The sequence below is a fragment of the Actinia tenebrosa genome, unplaced genomic scaffold (genome assembly GCF_029948245.1).
Source record: "Actinia tenebrosa isolate PJP-AT-01 unplaced genomic scaffold, QUT_ActTen_1.0 PGA_scaffold3__52_contigs__length_22856419, whole genome shotgun sequence".
In the NCBI taxonomy this organism is placed as follows: domain Eukaryota; kingdom Metazoa; phylum Cnidaria; class Anthozoa; order Actiniaria; family Actiniidae; genus Actinia; species Actinia tenebrosa.
In genome coordinates, this window is record NW_028292580.1 from 8510576 (window position 1) to 8528328 (window position 17753).

The window sequence follows — 17753 nt, forward strand, 5'->3', positions numbered from 1 at the left end:
TTAAAAACAACAACAAAATCTTAATTAGTTTTCAATATTTATAAGTCTGCAGCCTATTTTCATTCTCATGTACCATCTTTACAAGTCCAAATGAATATGTTAATGATTTTGTTTGTTAAAAGCAATAAAAAAAAGTTTGAAAAAATTACGAATGTTCGACGGAGAGTTGCCGAACTTTTGACGGAAAACACCACTCGGAAAAAAAACATGCCTCGCAGTGCTTTGTGGGAAATGCGAAGAGAGCAAGATGGTTTGGATAACAGAATACCTTTCTTCTCTCTTTGGAAGCGAAAACGAAGAAAAAGAAAAGGAGAATTTCGTTACTAAGGCTTCTAATTTCGTAGACAATTACCTGCCAGCTTTTAGGGTGATGTACATGCTTTGTTTCATTGTGAAATGGCAGTAAGACATATGTACCACAGGGAGCCCACATAATCAGATGTCCAAATTGTTATCAATTATTTTATCTCCCTAATAAATTAAAAACATTTTGGTTCAATAAGGGAAACCTAAAATATGTGTCACAAATGACATATGCTTTCAATTAAGAAATTGCCTTTAATTACGATTAAGGGTCTTTCAAAATATTTGGGGGGGGGGGGGGGGGGGGGGATGAGAGGGGATACGTGTTAACATAATATCTAACTTCAAAAAATATTTCATTTCTTCTTAAAGGCAGGTACATTGCTGCTTGCAGGAACTGGTATTCTAATTATAGTAAAGAGAGCATATTTGGTATGCATGGTATTGTATATACAGTTTTTAATTCCTCCCTCAGCGAAAAAACACACACTAAATAAATTTGAATTATATCTGTGTGTTAATTGTTCAGTGACGTAGATCAGCACCAAGGGCAAGGTTGTTTCAGGGTTATGTTTTGATCTGTGGGTTTATAGCTGTGCCCTGACTTAGATCAGCCCAGAGGTTGTTTCAGGGTTCCATCTGTGAGTTAGCCGTGCCCTGACTTAGATCAGTGCAGAAGTTGTTTCAGGGCTCAATCTATGAGTTAGCCATGCCTTGACTTAGATCAGCCCAGAGGCTGTTTCAGCATTCCATCTGTGAGTTAGCCGTGCCCTGACTTAGATCAGTCCAGAGCTGTCTCAGAGTTAAATGGATAAATGGAATGTTTTTTTTGTTATTTCTATTACAGTTCAGCTGGTTCAGAAGGGCTAATGACATCCCCAAAGAGTTCATTACTAAAGGGATTACTCTCAGAGGTCAAGTCAAAGGCATATCAAGCAACAACACCCTGCAAGTGCTTCATATACCATTAATCACAACATCAACATTTAGAAAGTATAAAGAAAGCAATCATGGTAATTGCAATGTTTTGGTTTTAAATAATGCACACATCATGTGTCTGTATTGTAACATAACGATGCCCAGAGAATGCTTTCAGCATAGTTTCCATGAGAGGGTATGCTGTGTAGTACCAAAAAATATCCATACCTCCCATATGGAAGGGAATTGGAATTCCCAAGGGTCAGTGAGGTTCTGAGAGGAAACATTGGCTTAGTACCAGAAAATATCCATACCTCCCCCATGGAGGGGTAGTGGAATTTCCAAGGAGTGGGGAGGGTCAGAGGAGGGTATGTTGTGTAGTATCAGAAAATATCCATACCTCCCCCATGAAGGGGTATTGGAATTAAAAAGGGGTGGGGAGGGTGTAAGGAGGGTATATTGTGTAGTACCAAAAGAAAATCTCCATACCTCCCTCACAGAGAGGGATCGAAATTTTGAAGGAAGAGAGTCTGAGGAAGGCATATCCTTGTACAATGTTTCTAGACTTTTTATGAAATGAAAGATCTAACCACTATCAGAGAAGTGTGTATCCATTATCATTGGTCCTTTCTTGTCCAGAGTCACCAAGTAATCTTCTTTCCTTGGCTCTTGCTGGAGTGGAATTCAGAGATGGCAGTAAGCAGTGGCTAACAGATAACCTTGTTGACTCCCACATAAAATTTCTTCCTCTTCAAGTTGACCTCAACTCTCAGATATCAAGCCTTGTGCATAAAAAGAGAGTAAGTTGAGTTTAACTTTCCTATAAATGTAAAGTCTTTGAAAATTCACTTATCATTTATTATTCTGATGAAATAATCACGCATTTTAGGGTTATTTTCGACGAAATATTTGTGTTAATGAAGAACTTGTAAAGCAAGGACTTGCAGTCACTGGAAATTATGATAAACATTTGGAACAAAATGAGAAGGTCAAGAACCTATTTTCAAGACTTTTCAAAGCCGAGGCATATGCTCTTAAAAAGCATAAAGGAATATGGTATCAACCAACGACCTTGGAAAGGATAAAAAACATCAAGTTACCTTTACTTTCGAGTTTTATAATGCAGAGAAAGAAACAATCAAATGGTGGCAACACGAAAGGAGAAGAGAAGTAGGGGTAATAAATAATAATGTAAAGTCTAAAGTGTTGTATTAAAAACGTCTTTTTATCTGAAGTATTGGCTGTAATTTAAGAGAAAAATGACATTGCACAAGGCTAGGGCACAAGAATCTAGACTGAATGAGCCTTTGGTAAACCTCTAAAGCTGTACATCATTTTGAGGGCCACGTGTTAGATAACTCTCTGGGTTAATTGTGTCACCCTCCTCAAATAACGTTTATTGTATTGTATTGTATTGTACATCAAAATATGTATAATAGAGAAGTTGTCCCATACTAATAAAGTTATATTTGTCAACCTTGGACTTTCGTGTTTTTAAATCTTTAAATTGTAATCTTGTTGACGTAATAGGCAGTGCATTTATGCTTTTTCATTGTTGCACTTTCTTGTAAACCAATGAAATATCTGTACGTACGCATTAAAGCTATTAAAGAGAGGCTCGCCTTTGTTAAACATCTTAGCTCTAATCCTTTTTAAGCGAACAATGATTGACTAAATAAATACAATAGTCGTATCATTTATTCTATATTAAATGGAAGGTTAATCCTGTTATGGCACATGAATAATGGCATAAGAAACGGCTTTATTCAGGAGACCGGATCACGTGTACAAGAACAGTTTAAAGTGTATATCAGGTCTAGAATTTTTTTACGGTTTTGGCATCTCTAGATGATATAAATAAATATTCCAAAAAACATTTTTCGATTTCGAATTTTTTTCACCTCGAAATCAGCCTTCAAAGTTAGATTTCTGGCGACGCCCAGTCGTGTTGGCCGTGTCTTAGGAGACTGGTAACTAGTGACGTAAATTCGAGAACCGAGAAAAGCGATTGTCAAGGATACGAGTAGACAAAGTATTGTAAACATTGACCCGTTAGTGACTTTCATTCCTTCAAAAAACATAAATTTCAATATATAATTTCACAAGATGGCTACGAACTATTACGGGAGTGATTGCAGCTCTGAAAGCGAGATTTCAAGTATATATTCAGAGGAAGAGGATGGAGAAATAGAGGACGAATGCCATCAACATGCTGAAACACACGAGTCAGATGATAGCTACCCCAGGTCTGAATCTCACGAGTTGGTAGGACCATATTCTTCAGAACCACTTGCTGATGCGGAATGGCTCAGTGAATATAACGAAGAAATTTCAAAGATCGAGAAGAGAAATGAAAAGCTTCAAGAAAGATTTGATGGCGTCACGCCGAATAGCGCTTGGTACGTAACTATCAAGATCTAGCTACAAGCTCACTCTTTTTGCAAAATATTTAGTTTCGTTTTGATTTTTTTACTAACTCGCAAATCTAAACGTTTCCTCTTTTAGGTGTAGATGCGGTCATTGCAAGAAAGACTTACTTCAAAAACCTCAAGAGTGTAATTGCTGTCACGAAATAGAGGGTTGTCTCGAGTCACTGAAGTCTTCCGAAGTGCTCGAAGAATTGGAAGTACCTCCCATTTGTGTGACCTTACATCCAGGGTTTGAGCCTGTTTGTTTAAATCGCTGGTCCCTACGTTCATCATGTGCCAAATACCGCACTATCAACGGATATAAGTATAGACAAACTGGCAGTGAAGAAGAGTGAGTAAATCCTTTTTTTTCCTTCTAAGCTTAGTTTTAATTACATGGGCCCAGAACAAGTAAGATAACTATGACTAATGTTTTCTTCCTTATTTTCTTATATCTTTTACTGTTCACGTGCTTTACAAGTCATACCATGCCGTTTTAAAGTATTACTTATTTCCATGATAATGATGTAAATAGCAATTGTAACTGACAGTTGTTTATTTCAAGAATATATTCTTGTTTGTTTGATAAGTTTATATACTAACAAATTATCATTTCATATTTTAGGCTTCTCCGTGCAACAGCTTACAGGGAATTCACCCAATTGGTTCATGGTTATCAAGGAGGAGGATCCAAGAGAATCCCACTGCCTGCTTGTGCATACCACTCGATAAGAAAACAGTTTCCTAGCACCGATTTTTGTGGATACGAAGATAACGAGTGATACATATTATATTATAAACAGAACATTGCATTAGAGTGATTTTACTTGAAGCATGAAAAAAATTGCACTACATAGTAGTAGATATTCACTGTTTTCTTTTGTTTTACTTCGACTCTCCTCACTAATTATACAACTTTGTATCATGGGTCTAATAGAAATGACTCAAATTGCCTTTATGAGGGTTGTTTTGTATTTGTCACTTTGTATTGCACTTACAACTATAATAAAAAATTATAAAATAATTAATTGTAAAAAGTATTACAAAATGATACATTTCTACATATTAATATAAGAGTGAAGTCACTAAACCAGTGAAATGGATAGTAGACTAATACACCTTAGCACTGAGACTCTAATGCCATTGTTTTCTTTTGTGTCTATTTGACTATTACACCTTAACAAGTAATTTCTATTTCACGGGTTTAGTAACTTCACTCTAAAAGCAAGAGAGTATTAACTGCTTTTCTGGTTTTTAGGGCAGTCTTTCACATTCTTGTGTCCTTTCATGGGATTCTTGCAATGAGTGCAATGAGGGATTGATTTCTCTATCCTGCCTTCTCCAATCTTCTTTATTTTCTTCATTTCGGCAGCTTTGGCTTCTTGTTCAAGTACCTGTGATACTGATAAAAGTAATGCACAAATTAGCATGAAGTGAATAGTTGATGACAAAATTGTTAGTTTATATTATACTTCTATTATGTTATGACTGTTAGATTATTCAACATATTAGAAATAAACCTTCATGACTTAGACACAACAGTCTAATTATGAAGAAAGATCTATAGTGAAAGCACTGAATAAGGACTTGGTGATATTTGAACACTGAAACAGAGTGCAGTCAGTATAACCAGTGAAATAGTACAAAATCTAAATAGTAGTAATAATTAGCACAAATTCATTTGTTTTCTTTTGTTTGGTTAGCACTATTCAGTGCTATTCAGCTAAGCAAATTTCACAGGTATGATGATGGCACTCTTCAAACTTAGAAACATCAATGGGAAATAACATCCTACTCACATGGTGTTGTGGGTGGTACATTGTCTACAACCATACTCTTTCTTTTTTCCTTTTTTTCCAAAGCCACAGTTTTACTTTCTTTTACCAGCATCGTGTTCATTGATGGTGGGGTCATTTCTTTTAATTCTTTCTGTGCCTCTCTTAACATGTCTTCTTTCTGCAATGCTTCGAGAAAAGTGATGTATATCTCTTCCACATACCCTATTGATAAAAGATAAACAATAACATGTATACAAGTATTTTTTGACTTTTTGTTAAATCAGATGTGCCGAAATAGCAATTCTTACCATAATCTGGTTTTATTCTCACATCTCTTACAGTAGCCTCCCCATTTTTAAACTTCGGATAAATAAATCTCACTTGGTCTGATCCATCTGGCTTCTTTTTTGTCTCTCTAATGATATTGTAGTTGAAGTGGCTTACAGCAAGTATTTGTCTTGGAAGGAAAGAAAACAAAGAGAATGATTATAACAAATTATTATTCTTATTATTCGAATATCTTAGTTTAATTTCATTTGTTTCTTTATTTTGCATATTGCAATTCAAGTTTTTGCAAGAATGCAAATATTTAGTCATGCATTTATGTCTTATTTCTTGATAGCTTTTATATGAGAATAATACTATGATTATAATATTAGAAAAATATATATAGCAAAAATACATATTGATACAAGTTATACACAGTACTAGATACCTGCAATACATTCCAGGGAAAGAGAATGCAATCATTTTGGGACAAAACTGATTTAGTAGCGAGTGAAATCCCTCGCGGCAACTTGTTTGCGATAAAGGAAAAGCCTGTTTAATGCCAGCAACAATTCCTTTTTTGCTCAATGCTTTGTCCAGTTTCTCATATGCCACAGAATCTAATAAAGAAAAATAACATAATTATAACAGTCAAATAGGTGCTAGGTACTAGGAGTCAACTTTTCTGGGCTAGAAAAATTCAATTTTATGCACCAGGTTTGGGATTTGCAAATAAGAAGTGGGAATTGGAGAGCATGGGATTTGGCCAGGAAATGGAATTTGGATCACTCTTCCAAAACCGTGTGAACAAAACAGTGGTGACAAATTTTGAAATTATCAACATAAAAATAGAGAAAGAGTACCAGGGATAAGCCATTTCCTAGGTGTTATGTCATCGGCATGTGAGCACTTATTGAACAGAGGGTCAGGTAGATCTTTATGCCTATTAAGAATGTGGCTTTTGAAGGAGTTGAATTTTGACCAGATGATTCTTCCGGTTCCACAGACAGTTGATGTCGCACTCCAATGGAGATGGTTTAAGCAAGGCTGAATCCAGTCCTTGATTAATTCACATCCTTTTTCTCTTGCAACTTTGTTCAGAGCCTTCTTGACAGCTGCAAATTAAATGCAATATATTACTATTATTATCATAATATACATATGCCATTAGAATAAATGTATTCATAAACAATCATTCTGACTCCAAAGGTGACATGAAAACAGGTATAGTTGACCAAGAGATATTCAAAGATAACTGTAGTAAATATTTACTAATATTTGCTTTGCCTTCATTAAATAAGTGGTGTAGAGGTTTAAAATATGTCACACCAATAATTAATAAAATATGATATTAATAATAATACCACTAGATATTCATACATTTCTTTAGGTGCCAAAGATCAAAATAGTGAGTAATATTTGGCAGCTTTTCTCGCATGTGTTTGGCAATGGAGAGATGTCTGTCAGATACGAAGGTGCCAATTGTAAGGCCAATTTGAAGAAGGAAGTTGATGCTCCTATTGAAACCAACGTACTCCATCGCCGTACTGCTACCAGTTTCGTTTCTCTAAAAGGAACAATGGCACAATGCAAAGATTAGCATTAATTATCTTATAGAGTCAAATAAGAATGTGTGTACAGAACATAATGAATGTAAAGTCAACAAAGTGCTTTTTTACAAGTTTAATTCTCACTACCTGTTTTGGCAGTAAGGACAGATATAGTAGAATCATAACATCCAATGATGATAACATACCTGTACGAGGGAAAAATGAATAATGTTCGGCAAATTACAAAGGAAGATTGAGTATACTCCAAATTTGGCGCTGTGCCCCATGCTGTCATGCCTGGCATCTCCAGATAGTGTTAGGGGCTCTGGCAGTGACTTTACTTCACTTAGCATTACTTTTTGGTACTTTTTCCAAAACAGCAGGATGGAAGGAAACAGCTTTTCCTAAAATTCAAAAAATAAATTTACATGGAAAATAATTCTCCTACTTCTCAGGTACAGAGCCCTTGTTTGCATTACTCAACTAAATTCAACTATGATAGATCATTTTTATAAATAAAGCATTTTGTAAACATTGCGTACCCCTTGATGTTTAAAGAAAGTAGTAAGTGTGATGCAGGCAACTCCCATGTGCTGAAATAGCCTGAAAACCTTGCTTGCAGAAGCACCTGCAGTTAGGACAGCAAAGCACAGGAGAATATTACCAGCTGGGATCTTAGTGCCTGTCATGTTGGGTTGGCTTCTCCAAGTATTTTCCTTCTTTGGGCATCTGGGGTTTTGGCATGTAGTAGTGATATTGACCATAGTCCCTACTTCTCGGTATGTCACAACAGGGTTTTCAGTCTTGCAGGAGTGGCAGAAGGAGAACAACAATAACAGCTTGGACAAGAAGACAATGTACTTAGGCTCAGTTCTAGTGCTATAGTTGCTTGAATTGAATCTGTAAGACAAAACAACAGCAAAACAAATTATTTTTTGTCAAGATTTAAACTATAAAGATCAAATTTATTCCATACCTCCTTCCTGTCATATGCTCTTCATCCTCCGTTTCAGTTTCTGTCTCTGTATCTGTGTAGGGGTGATAGTCAACGTCATCAGGGATACTCTCAGGCTCTTCCTCTGTAATGTCATAGTCAACTGTGTCCTCATCATCTTCCTCCACTTCCATATTTACATACTCATCGTCTTGTTCCAAATTCTCTCCGATCCTTTCTCCAAGACCTTCTTCATGGTCGTTCAGCTGTGTTAAATTACACTGAATACCACAGGACGATTTTGGAGTGGGTTCCTTTGCCAGAGAATCGATCTTGTTTTTTAAATCGATGCATTTATTATGTAGCAATCGTTTTTCTTCTTTGAGCTTTTTGCAAGCCAAGCAATCTGGAGTCTGGGTGCTGAAATCCCGCGCTGAAGAACAATCCTCGGCACTGATTACTGTATCAGGCTCCTCTGCATTGTCTACAGGTAACCTGTCTTCATTCTCAAGCTCTCTAACAGGTCCCATGGCTTCTCTGGACTCACCAGTACTAGCAGCGATCATGTCTCTAAGAATCTATATAGTAAACAAACGATAGTGCTACAGTTGGGGCATATAGTCCAATATGTGTGACATTTTTTTATTATCAATCGACGACTTACCTTTCGGCGATTTCTTTGAGAATTGTTGGCTTCAGCTGAACTAGTCGATGGAACTGGGTAAAGTTTTGGGTATGACACAATTCCGGTCTCATCCCTTACTAAGTGTGCCAGCTTTCTGTCGTCTTCTCCGAAAGAGTAACGCTGACTGTAGTCCTCTGGAGAAAAGTGCTCCGAGCATATTGCCGAAGTCGCCGTAGGCGTCCATTTTGCTCGTCTTTTCAACACAAAATCGACCCATCTTTTCCTTCTAGCCTTTGCTATTGGTCGGTCATCATTAAAATAAGGGATCGTATGAAGTTTTATGCCTTTCTTCGTTATATTTGAACATCCTCCAACCACGCACCTACTAGGCATATTTACAATACTTCGAAAGGCCGATCTAAACTGTGTCACCGAATTTACGTCACAGAAAAACTAGTGCCAGTCCATTAGCGTCTCCCAAAACACGGCCAACACGACTGGGCGTCGCCAGAAATCTAACTTTGAAGGCTGATTTCGAGGTGAAAAAAATTCGAAATCGAACATTTTTTTTTTTGGAATATTTATCCATATCATCTAGAGATGACAAAACCGTAAAAAAATTCTAGACCTGATATACACTTTAAGTGCGCAAATAAATTTGCGCGTTTAAACCTGCAATTTTAATTTCAAAAAAACGTCAACTACCTGATGCTATGCCTTCTGCATTTTTGAAAACACTTTTGAGAGGTGCGGAAAGAAAAATAGTCCAAAAACTCACAAAATCTTCTCTCTGTTTCGGACTACAGTAAATTTCGTTGGGAATGCGATGCCATCTCATTTCCTGAAGTGTGCAATCACCGTGAAGTTTGCATTCTCCATGAGTTGTACCATCCTCCTGGTGTGTCATCTCCCTGAGGTGTGTCATCCTTATCCCTGATGTGTTAATCCTTGTTCATGAGTTGTGTCATCCTTCTCCATAAGATGTGTCATCCTCCATGAGTTCCATGTGTCATCCTCATTGAGTTGTTTCTTCCTTCTTCCTGAGGTGTGTCACCCTTCTACCTGAGGTGTGTCACCCTTCTACCTGAGGTGTGTCACCCTTCTTCCTGAGGTATGCCATCCTTCTCCCTGAGGTGTGTCATCCTTCTTCCTGAGGTGTGTCATCCTTCTCCCTGAGGTGTGTCATCCTTCTCCCTGAGGTGTGTCATCCTTCTCCCTGAGGTGTGTCATCCTTCTCCCTGAGGCGTGTCATCCTTCTCCCTGAGGTGTGTCATCCTTCTCCCTGAGGCGTGTCATCCTCCCTGAGGTGTGTCATCCTTCTCCCTGATGTGTGTCTTCCTTCTCCCTGAGGTGTGTCATCCTTCTCCCTGAGGCGTGTCATCCTTCTCCCTGAGGCGTGTCATCCTTCTCCCTGAGGTGTGTCATCCTTCTCCCTGAGGCGTGTCATCCTTCTCCCTGAGGCGTGTCATCCTTCTCCCTGAGGCCTGTCATCCTTCTCCCTGAGGTGTGTCATCCTTCTCCCTGAGGCGTGTCATCCTCCCTGAGGTGTGTCATCCTTCTCCCTGATGTGTGTCATCCTTCTCCCTGAGGTGTGTCATCCTTCTCCCTGAGGCGTGTCATCCTTCTCCCTGAGGTGTGTCATCCTTCTCCCTGAGGTGTGTCATCCTTCTCCCTGAGGTGTGTCATCCTTCTCCCTGAGGCGTGTCATCCTCCCTGAGGTGTGTCATCCTTCTCCCTGATGTGTGTCATCCTTCTCCCTGAGGTGTGTCATCCTTCTCCCTGAGGCGTGTCATCCTTCTCCCTGAGGTGTGTCATCCTTCTTCCTGAGGTGTGTCATCCTTCTCCCTGAGGTGTGTCATCCTTCTCCCTGAGGCGTGTCATCCTTCTCCCTGATGTGTGTCATCCTTCTCCCTGAGGCGTGTCATCCTTCGTGAGGTGTGTCATCCTTCTTCCTGAGGCGTGTCATCCTTCTTCCTGAGGTGTGTCATCCTTCTCCCTGAGGTGTGTCATCCTTCTCCCTGAGGTGTGTCATCCTTCTCCCTGAGGTGTGTCATCCTTCTCCCTGAGGCGTGTCATTCTTCTCCCTGAGGCGTGTCATCCTTCTCCCTGAGGTGTGTTGTCCTCTTCCCTAAGGTGTTAATACTTGTCCATGAGTTGTGTCATCATTCTACCTAAGGCGTGTCATCCATCTCCATGAGATGTATCATCCTCCATGCGTTGTGTCATCTAATTCTCCATTAGATCTGAAATTCTCCTCCGTGTGAGGTGTCTGTCTATCAGTAATTGTTGTCACCTCCAGGGTCGGGAATAGAAAGTTCTAGTGCGTACTGATTTACTTATGAATCGAAAGATGTTTTTAATTTGTTATTCATGTTGCTGATTGCCTGAAGACTTTGGTCAGAAACCACGGTATTTGTTTACTTGATGTAAGTGAAAGGTTGTGGTTTTTGATGCAAATTATTCCAAAATGGTGAACAACATCTTACATATGCATATTTAAAAATCGCGACATCAGACAAAACATTTTGAATTTTAAGTAAAAAATGATCCAAGCTTCAATTTTGAAAAAGTGTATAGGATTCTCTATCGATTCTATTGATGTTGCTCTTACTTACTCACTCTTGTGTTTTTTTTGTAGCTTTATCTATTTTTGATCGACACTTAACGAAAAAAACAAAAAACAAAACACAGCTTGAACATATCACTTGGCATGATCTTTAAGCAGCCTAGTGATAAAGTGCAGTCACACGTTTAATTTATTGGTCAAATTGTAAAGTACAGTACAAGACAGGAAAAAATGAGACAAAATATATAAAATAACTTTATCAAAACAACACATTTACTATAGATAAACTTTGTTTAATTGATTTGTCAAGAGAAAAGTATGCCGTTTATTGATTAGTAAAAAAAAATCTGTCAAGAGTTTTCTGACAGTTCTGTGAAATATTTGCACATTGCAATAAAATTTTTGGTGACATTGGAATTTGTTTTCTCGATGTTGTTGCAAGCTGTTTTTGCATTTTTAAAGGTATTTTTTTCCATCAAAGAATTAGATCTTTTTATTTGCATGTAAGCTGTTTGAGTTATTTTTAACGCTGTTTAGTCTGGTGGGAGAATGTCTTTAGTGATTTATGATCCCGCTTCGCTTGAACGAAGGCAATAAATTAGACAAATACAATAGCACTTTGCTGCCACTAAAGTAATTGGAAAAAACGAGACTAGATGGTTTGACATAAAGGTACCTCAATCCATGTACTCATAGTTCTTACATAAATCAGTTGAATTTGAATTCAGGATTGACAAACGTATTAGTAGATAAAAGAAATCTATTATTCATTTTATTGTCTTATTCAAATTGGATGTCATGCTGTCCTGGTGCTGTCTTGTCTGCTATTCAATTCGTCATTCGTACCCTGTCATGTCCTACAGAGCAAAGTGAAGTTTTTATCGTTAGGAGAGTAAACTCCTCTGACACTTGTGAGCATTAGCAACCTACGAATGTCTTATTCATCACCAGGAAACCAAGCAAGATGATATAGAATCGCGTCTAAATTTCATAACTTCATTATAGAGATGTTTAATTGGCTTCATGGTATTGAAAAAAGTCAGTTATGATGCTATGTAAAAGGAATAGATTATTGATCAGTCATTTGGAAAGTCCTTTCTTTATTCCAAGTCTGTGGATTCAAAATCTGGGTTGTCACTAGATTATTGTGAGGCGTATTGCACAAGCCATGAGTACTTTTGAACCCAAGCTTAAAGATGGTATTTTTCCTTCACTTACGAATGAAGAACTAGAGGCACTCGACAATCTTGATCAAAGTATCAGATTCCACGAGACTTTCAGTGATAGTGAAGAACGAGAAACCAAGGAATCAGAAGATGATTTCGAAGACACATGCTCTGAGCTTTCCGACGACAATAGTTTAACATTCACTATTCCTCAAACGTACAATCAGTTTAAGCTACCAGTAATACCAGAAAGTTATGAGACAAGTACTGATTTCGTTGAAAGAAAAGAATCTAAATCTGACAAGATCAATGCAGGGTACATTTTATTTGATGGCTCGGAAATTAAATACGTTAACTACAAAGAAACAGGGACGATGGATTCAGTTCGCGCAACCTCGGTGTCATCTGATAGATTCAGTAGCATCAAAAGCAGGGCTTCCACAACGACACAGACATCAGATAGTATTCCCATTAACCTCTATATCAGCGCTGACGATTTGTTGGGTCAAGACTTTCTCAAGAATGCTCAGGGTTTTTCTCTTGCTCCGTACAGCAGGTTACCAACGAATTCGCACTTTTCTTTGCGCGAGAAGCTGTACTTTTTCCTCATTGGTCTTGCTTGTGTGATTTCATTCAATTCTATCTACATAAGCGTGGCATTTTTTAGGGGAGTTTTAGGAGACCAGGTTTTGCAAATATTGGGTGAGTATGCATGTACTGGTATCTTTTTTTGTAAGATATACAAGCGCGCGTTGGCGTAGAGGATGTTTTGGTTTCATGACTATCTAAGCGGAAAACGGTTTCTGTTCCTAATTTCATTGAAATACTGCAGGGCTTAGGACCTACTGTGAGATACCTATGGGAAAAATAAAGACTACTGTGATTATCAAAGCAATGCTCCCTACGTATCAAAAATTAACCTGGTGTTTTTTAATCGCTTCTAAGATTATGAAATAAAAGCTATGGCCTTCAAACGTTATCACTTTCAGTTTCATTCGTAGGGAATTTCTCGCAAAGTAAAATATTCAATTCACAATATCGTAAATAGACTTTAGTGAACACAGATTATGTAACATAAGAATGAAGTATCCGTGGTAATGACCCACCAACACATACGATATTTAAAAATAAATATCCTAAGGCACGTGACAAAAAGGGTCGTATAATTGTACCATTTCAGTTACTATGTTATAGTGTCTAATTCAGCCAGCGCATTCGGAGTGCCTTTCTTTCTATCTATAAATAAACTGATAGTATCATTTTTATCTCTACTCGTTAAGTAGAAGCGATATACCTAAAATCTACACCTGTGTTGATGGAAAAATAATGGACTGTTCGAATTGAGTATTCCTTTATTTAAGAGAAAAAATCTTTTTTTTAGATACATTCAAAAGAAACTAAATTAACGCACTGATTTTAAAGAGAATTACAATTTAGATTTAACATATTACAGTATTCCAAGGTTTACTGATCCTATAGTGCGGTCAAGGTTAATCAAGAACACTGGCCAATCGTCACATCAAATGTTCCTTTACTATCTTTCTAACTTTACCTAATACAGCTGTGGTTAGAAAACATAATCACTATTCTTATTTTGGCGTATTTCTGTCTTGCTGTTATTTACAATCATCATTAAGGAATTTTGAGGGGGTCTTTCCATTGAATCGCCAGCTGTGTTTTGAGAGCGAAGAGTGGAAAATAATTGTTCAACCGATTGAACTGGTGCAGCCTGTTTCATATCGTTATTTTCTTGGAACTTTTCGAGCAAAGATTTGAAAACGAGGGCAGGCAAAGAAAGCTACTGTATAGCTCACAGGGCACGAGGCTTAGTCAAACTGTTGAGGGATTTATTGATCTTAGAGAAAGCAATTAATTCTGAAAAACCATGCCAACATAATCCCACTAATAGGTTAATTTAACGCAAGACCACTAGAGCTAAAAATCAAACGTTCCGACATTTATTCCTGATGTCGTGTTCTCTTGTTAGTCTTGTTACCTTAAATTCAAAACATCATTTATTCATTTGCTTATTTATCTTAAGGATTAAAGGATTTTTGTGCGCTAGAAATATAGCTTACGCTCGAAAATTCTCGCTTCGATCAGTCACAACGATATCGCTTTAAAACATTTTCAATCACTGAATTGTAACTTGGCGCTTTCATTTTCATATTGAAGCTTATCTTTTTGAATCAAAACTGACTTTCTTTGGACAAAACGAAACCTATATATAACATGATTTCCTTAAAGAAAAATCAAAAATTGTCAAACAAATGCATCTTCAAGTTGAAGCTTATCCGAGTTTTGAATCAAAATTGGCTTTCTTTTGGCAGCATGAAAACTATTTTTTAAGATGATTTCCTTAAAAAATAAAAAAATAAAAAAAAATTTAAAAAAATCCATTTTACACAAGTTTTTTTTTAGCGACAGCGTATTAAAAGATACTGTCCATATACTTTATTCAAAACATCAGCATCCCTTCACTGATTCCATTGAATTAAAGTTCTCCTCCCCACTGAGTTATAACATCCTTTATCCCACTCTACTCTCCAGGCTCCTGTCATTATGCTTCACTGCTAGTTGCCATGGCGATGGTCTTTCTGGGCAAGAAGACATGGTTTCAGTTCATCCCGACAATCATCGTGAGCTTCGTGCTAATGGCAGGCGTGGTTGCTGTTTTTCCTGTCTTGTCGGTTCTCAGTGTTACATGCCCTCATTACGTCATCTATATGCTAGTTTCTTTGAATGGCTTGTGTACTGGGTTGGCCTTGGCGACTGTCGATAGGATGGTTTTTTTGTTTCCTGGTGGCAAAAGCAGCTTGCTGTTTCGTCTTGGTGGAGGTTAGTCAGTAGAGTACGAAAGCCTTTTCCCCTCTCTTTATTATTACCCCTCACACGGGGTCTCGGAGAAATGGCCGAGGACGCTTGTTTACTTTCTTACATCCGTAGTCATTACTTTCAGGGGAAATGCATAGCAAAATACTTTTTAAGCTTACGTTTACGATGATAATTATTTTCGATTATGAAGATCAAGCAAATGTGAGTATTGCCCTGAAATGTCTAAATGATACGTTTCTATGCTTTTTCTTCAATATGACTACTGGAGTACCTCATGCACACATACTGGGACCACTACTAAATGCCTTTGGCAACCTATTTCTAAACAACCAGTTTTCAAAATGGGCTAAACGACACCCATAACGTCAAATAAACCAGGCATTTTTTTATCATATGTTTACATTGATGCAATTATACTAACATTGGACTTTGATTTTTTCCTTGAAGGTTTTGGCTGTATTCTTCCCTCCATAATTCAGATGACAGCTATCCTCATAGACTTTAAAGAAGACAATCTCTCGGAATTAAAAGAAAGCAATGCTTTCAATCTCTACATTGTATTTCCTGTAGCATTTCTTGGCATCTTTTTTGGTTTTATTTCGGCTATCAAACTCAGTCGAAGCGGTATCTACGGGCTGTTTGCAGACAGTGAAAATTCTTTTGATAATCCTAGATGGGTGACCATTTCGTCCTCTGTAACGACTGTTATCAAACGATGCAAGCGACTTGCTTTTTTACTATTGGCTGAATTTATAGTGGCAGCGGTCACGTGGTATTGCCTCTCAGTGGCCCAAATCGTTCACCTCAAAACCCTGGAGCACAATTCGTCCAACAAGTCGCCTTTTTGGAAAGAACACCAAACTACGGTACTAATAGGAATCTTCCAATTTGGGGACGTCATTGGTAGTCTTCTAGGTTCATTATGGAGGTGTTGCTGCAAGTCCCTTGCAAAAAAGTTCCTGAGTGGACTGCATTTACTTCTCTCACTTCTACGGATCGGCTGTGTGATAGCCATTGCTTACTTCATTCGCAGTCCGTATCTAGTTCATAACAATATTTTCATTATGGGATTGTACTTTCTATTGGCAATTACCAATGGGTTTTTACTGGTTGGCATGGCAAACCAAAGCTCGCCACTCTGCGAACTTCAAATCAAAGATTCCTGTCCTATTATATCACAGATCACTTGGTTGGCTATTCAGTCAGGGTGCTTGGTTGGCGTTGGTTTCTCTTTCCTTCCTTTCTCCTAATACCGTATTTACTCGTTTAGACGACGCGGCGTTTATATAATTCCTCATAATCCATGGGACGCGTTTATTTGGGGGCGGCGTTTAAAAACTACTTTATTCAATAAGAATTTGAAATAGAACTTAACGCAAGAGCTAAATAGTACAGTCACTTTGAACTTTAAAATGTTCTAAAAGAAAATAAATTTCCGTTGCTGGTTTAAACTTGAAATATACTTTTTCTTTATCATAAATTGTTATTTCCTCAAATTAACGCCGCACCGTACATGCGGCGTCTATTCGGGGCGGCGTCTAAACGAGTAAACACGGTACTCCAGTTTCGAGTTCTCTGTTGCTCAGAGTTCGTCTTGATTATTGTGTAAAATATCCATGCGTTCCCTCAGTGAAGGTCTGTGAAATTGTAAAGTGTTTGTAATGTTGTCGTTGTGCATTCTTTACTTTACTGTTAATACTTGTGAATATTCTGACGCTGAAATAAGGCTAACACTGTATAAATGAGTCTGTAATCAAGGAACCGAGTGGTATTGTACGAATTCGAGAATGGTAGATTTAGATTCGACCAGTCTGATCAAACACTATTTCGTACAAATCTAAATTTCTTAAAGCGAATTTAAGTGAATAATGAGAATTTGAAATAGCATCGAAACGGTAAGACCGCACTGCACATGTTCGGAAGATTGGCGGGAAAATAGCGGACGCGTCAAATCAAGAATGTCAAAAAAAAAAAAAAACAAACAAAAACAAGAAACAATACACACACACAAGCCAATTTTACTTTACGCTGTCTTCCATAAAATATTAAATGTAATCTGGACTGAACATTTAAAAATATTTAAAGCAAGATCTTTTTCAATAAAATATTTTTTAGTGTATAATTATACATTGGAAAATAAAATAATTACCGAGTAAAAAGCTGTGTCAAGTGGTCAAACAAGGTGCATTCTGGCCTAGCTTGGGTACGACCAGTGCTATGTTATAATAAACAAGAGATGTTTGTGTCAAAGGTAGACCAAAGTTCAACGAGGCTTTATTTTACTAAACTAATCTTGCTCAGGCAGCACACTTGCTCTTTAAAACAAGTGTGAGATCATTGAGGATCAAACTATGGACCTCTTGCTTAGCAGGCAAAACACTAACCAACCAAGCCACACTTGCT

General features: G+C 37.6%; 4 protein-coding genes across 6 annotated transcripts; 3 read left to right on the forward strand and 1 right to left on the reverse strand.

Moving 5' to 3' along the window:
• Positions 1–233: 233 nt before the first annotated feature.
• Positions 234–2702, forward strand: LOC148908432 (mitochondrial inner membrane subdomain organizer 1-like). Its single transcript, XM_089034819.1, has 5 exons — positions 234–367; positions 676–735; positions 1151–1316; positions 1861–2021; positions 2111–2702. Exons 1-5 carry the CDS (start codon positions 248–250, stop codon positions 2393–2395), a joined length of 792 nt encoding a protein of 263 aa, XP_088890945.1. The 5' UTR covers positions 234–247; the 3' UTR covers positions 2396–2702.
• A 423-nt stretch (positions 2703–3125) lies between these two features.
• Positions 3126–4653, forward strand: LOC148908433 (uncharacterized). The gene is made up of 3 exons (XM_089035133.1): positions 3126–3620; positions 3727–3981; positions 4255–4653. Exons 1-3 carry the CDS (start codon positions 3328–3330, stop codon positions 4409–4411), a joined length of 705 nt encoding a protein of 234 aa, XP_088891259.1. The 5' UTR covers positions 3126–3327; the 3' UTR covers positions 4412–4653.
• Positions 4168–9351, reverse strand: LOC148908434 (uncharacterized). 3 transcript variants are annotated; one of them, XM_089035130.1, is made up of 10 exons: positions 8823–9349; positions 8201–8736; positions 7767–8124; positions 7431–7628; positions 7055–7241; positions 6538–6789; positions 6123–6294; positions 5716–5864; positions 5429–5629; positions 4168–5031 (listed from the first exon to the last, which is right to left on the reverse strand). In XM_089035130.1, the coding sequence occupies exons 1-10, from the start codon at positions 9174–9176 to the stop codon at positions 4865–4867; spliced, it is 2574 nt and encodes an 857-aa protein (XP_088891256.1). In that variant the 5' UTR covers positions 9177–9349; the 3' UTR covers positions 4168–4864. The 3 variants fall into 3 exon arrangements, with proteins under 3 accessions (XP_088891256.1, XP_088891257.1, XP_088891258.1); XM_089035131.1 differs by lacking the exon at positions 5429–5629 and having other exon boundaries at positions 8823–9351; XM_089035132.1 differs by lacking the exon at positions 4168–5031 and having other exon boundaries at positions 5489–5629; positions 5789–5864; positions 8823–9351.
• A 2540-nt stretch (positions 9352–11891) lies between these two features.
• On the forward strand, positions 11892–17509 carry LOC116299850 (uncharacterized). The gene is made up of 3 exons (XM_031708570.2): positions 11892–13217; positions 15066–15353; positions 15798–17509. Exons 1-3 carry the CDS (start codon positions 12518–12520, stop codon positions 16598–16600), a joined length of 1791 nt encoding a protein of 596 aa, XP_031564430.2. The 5' UTR covers positions 11892–12517; the 3' UTR covers positions 16601–17509.
• The last annotated feature ends 244 nt before the right edge of the window (positions 17510–17753 follow it).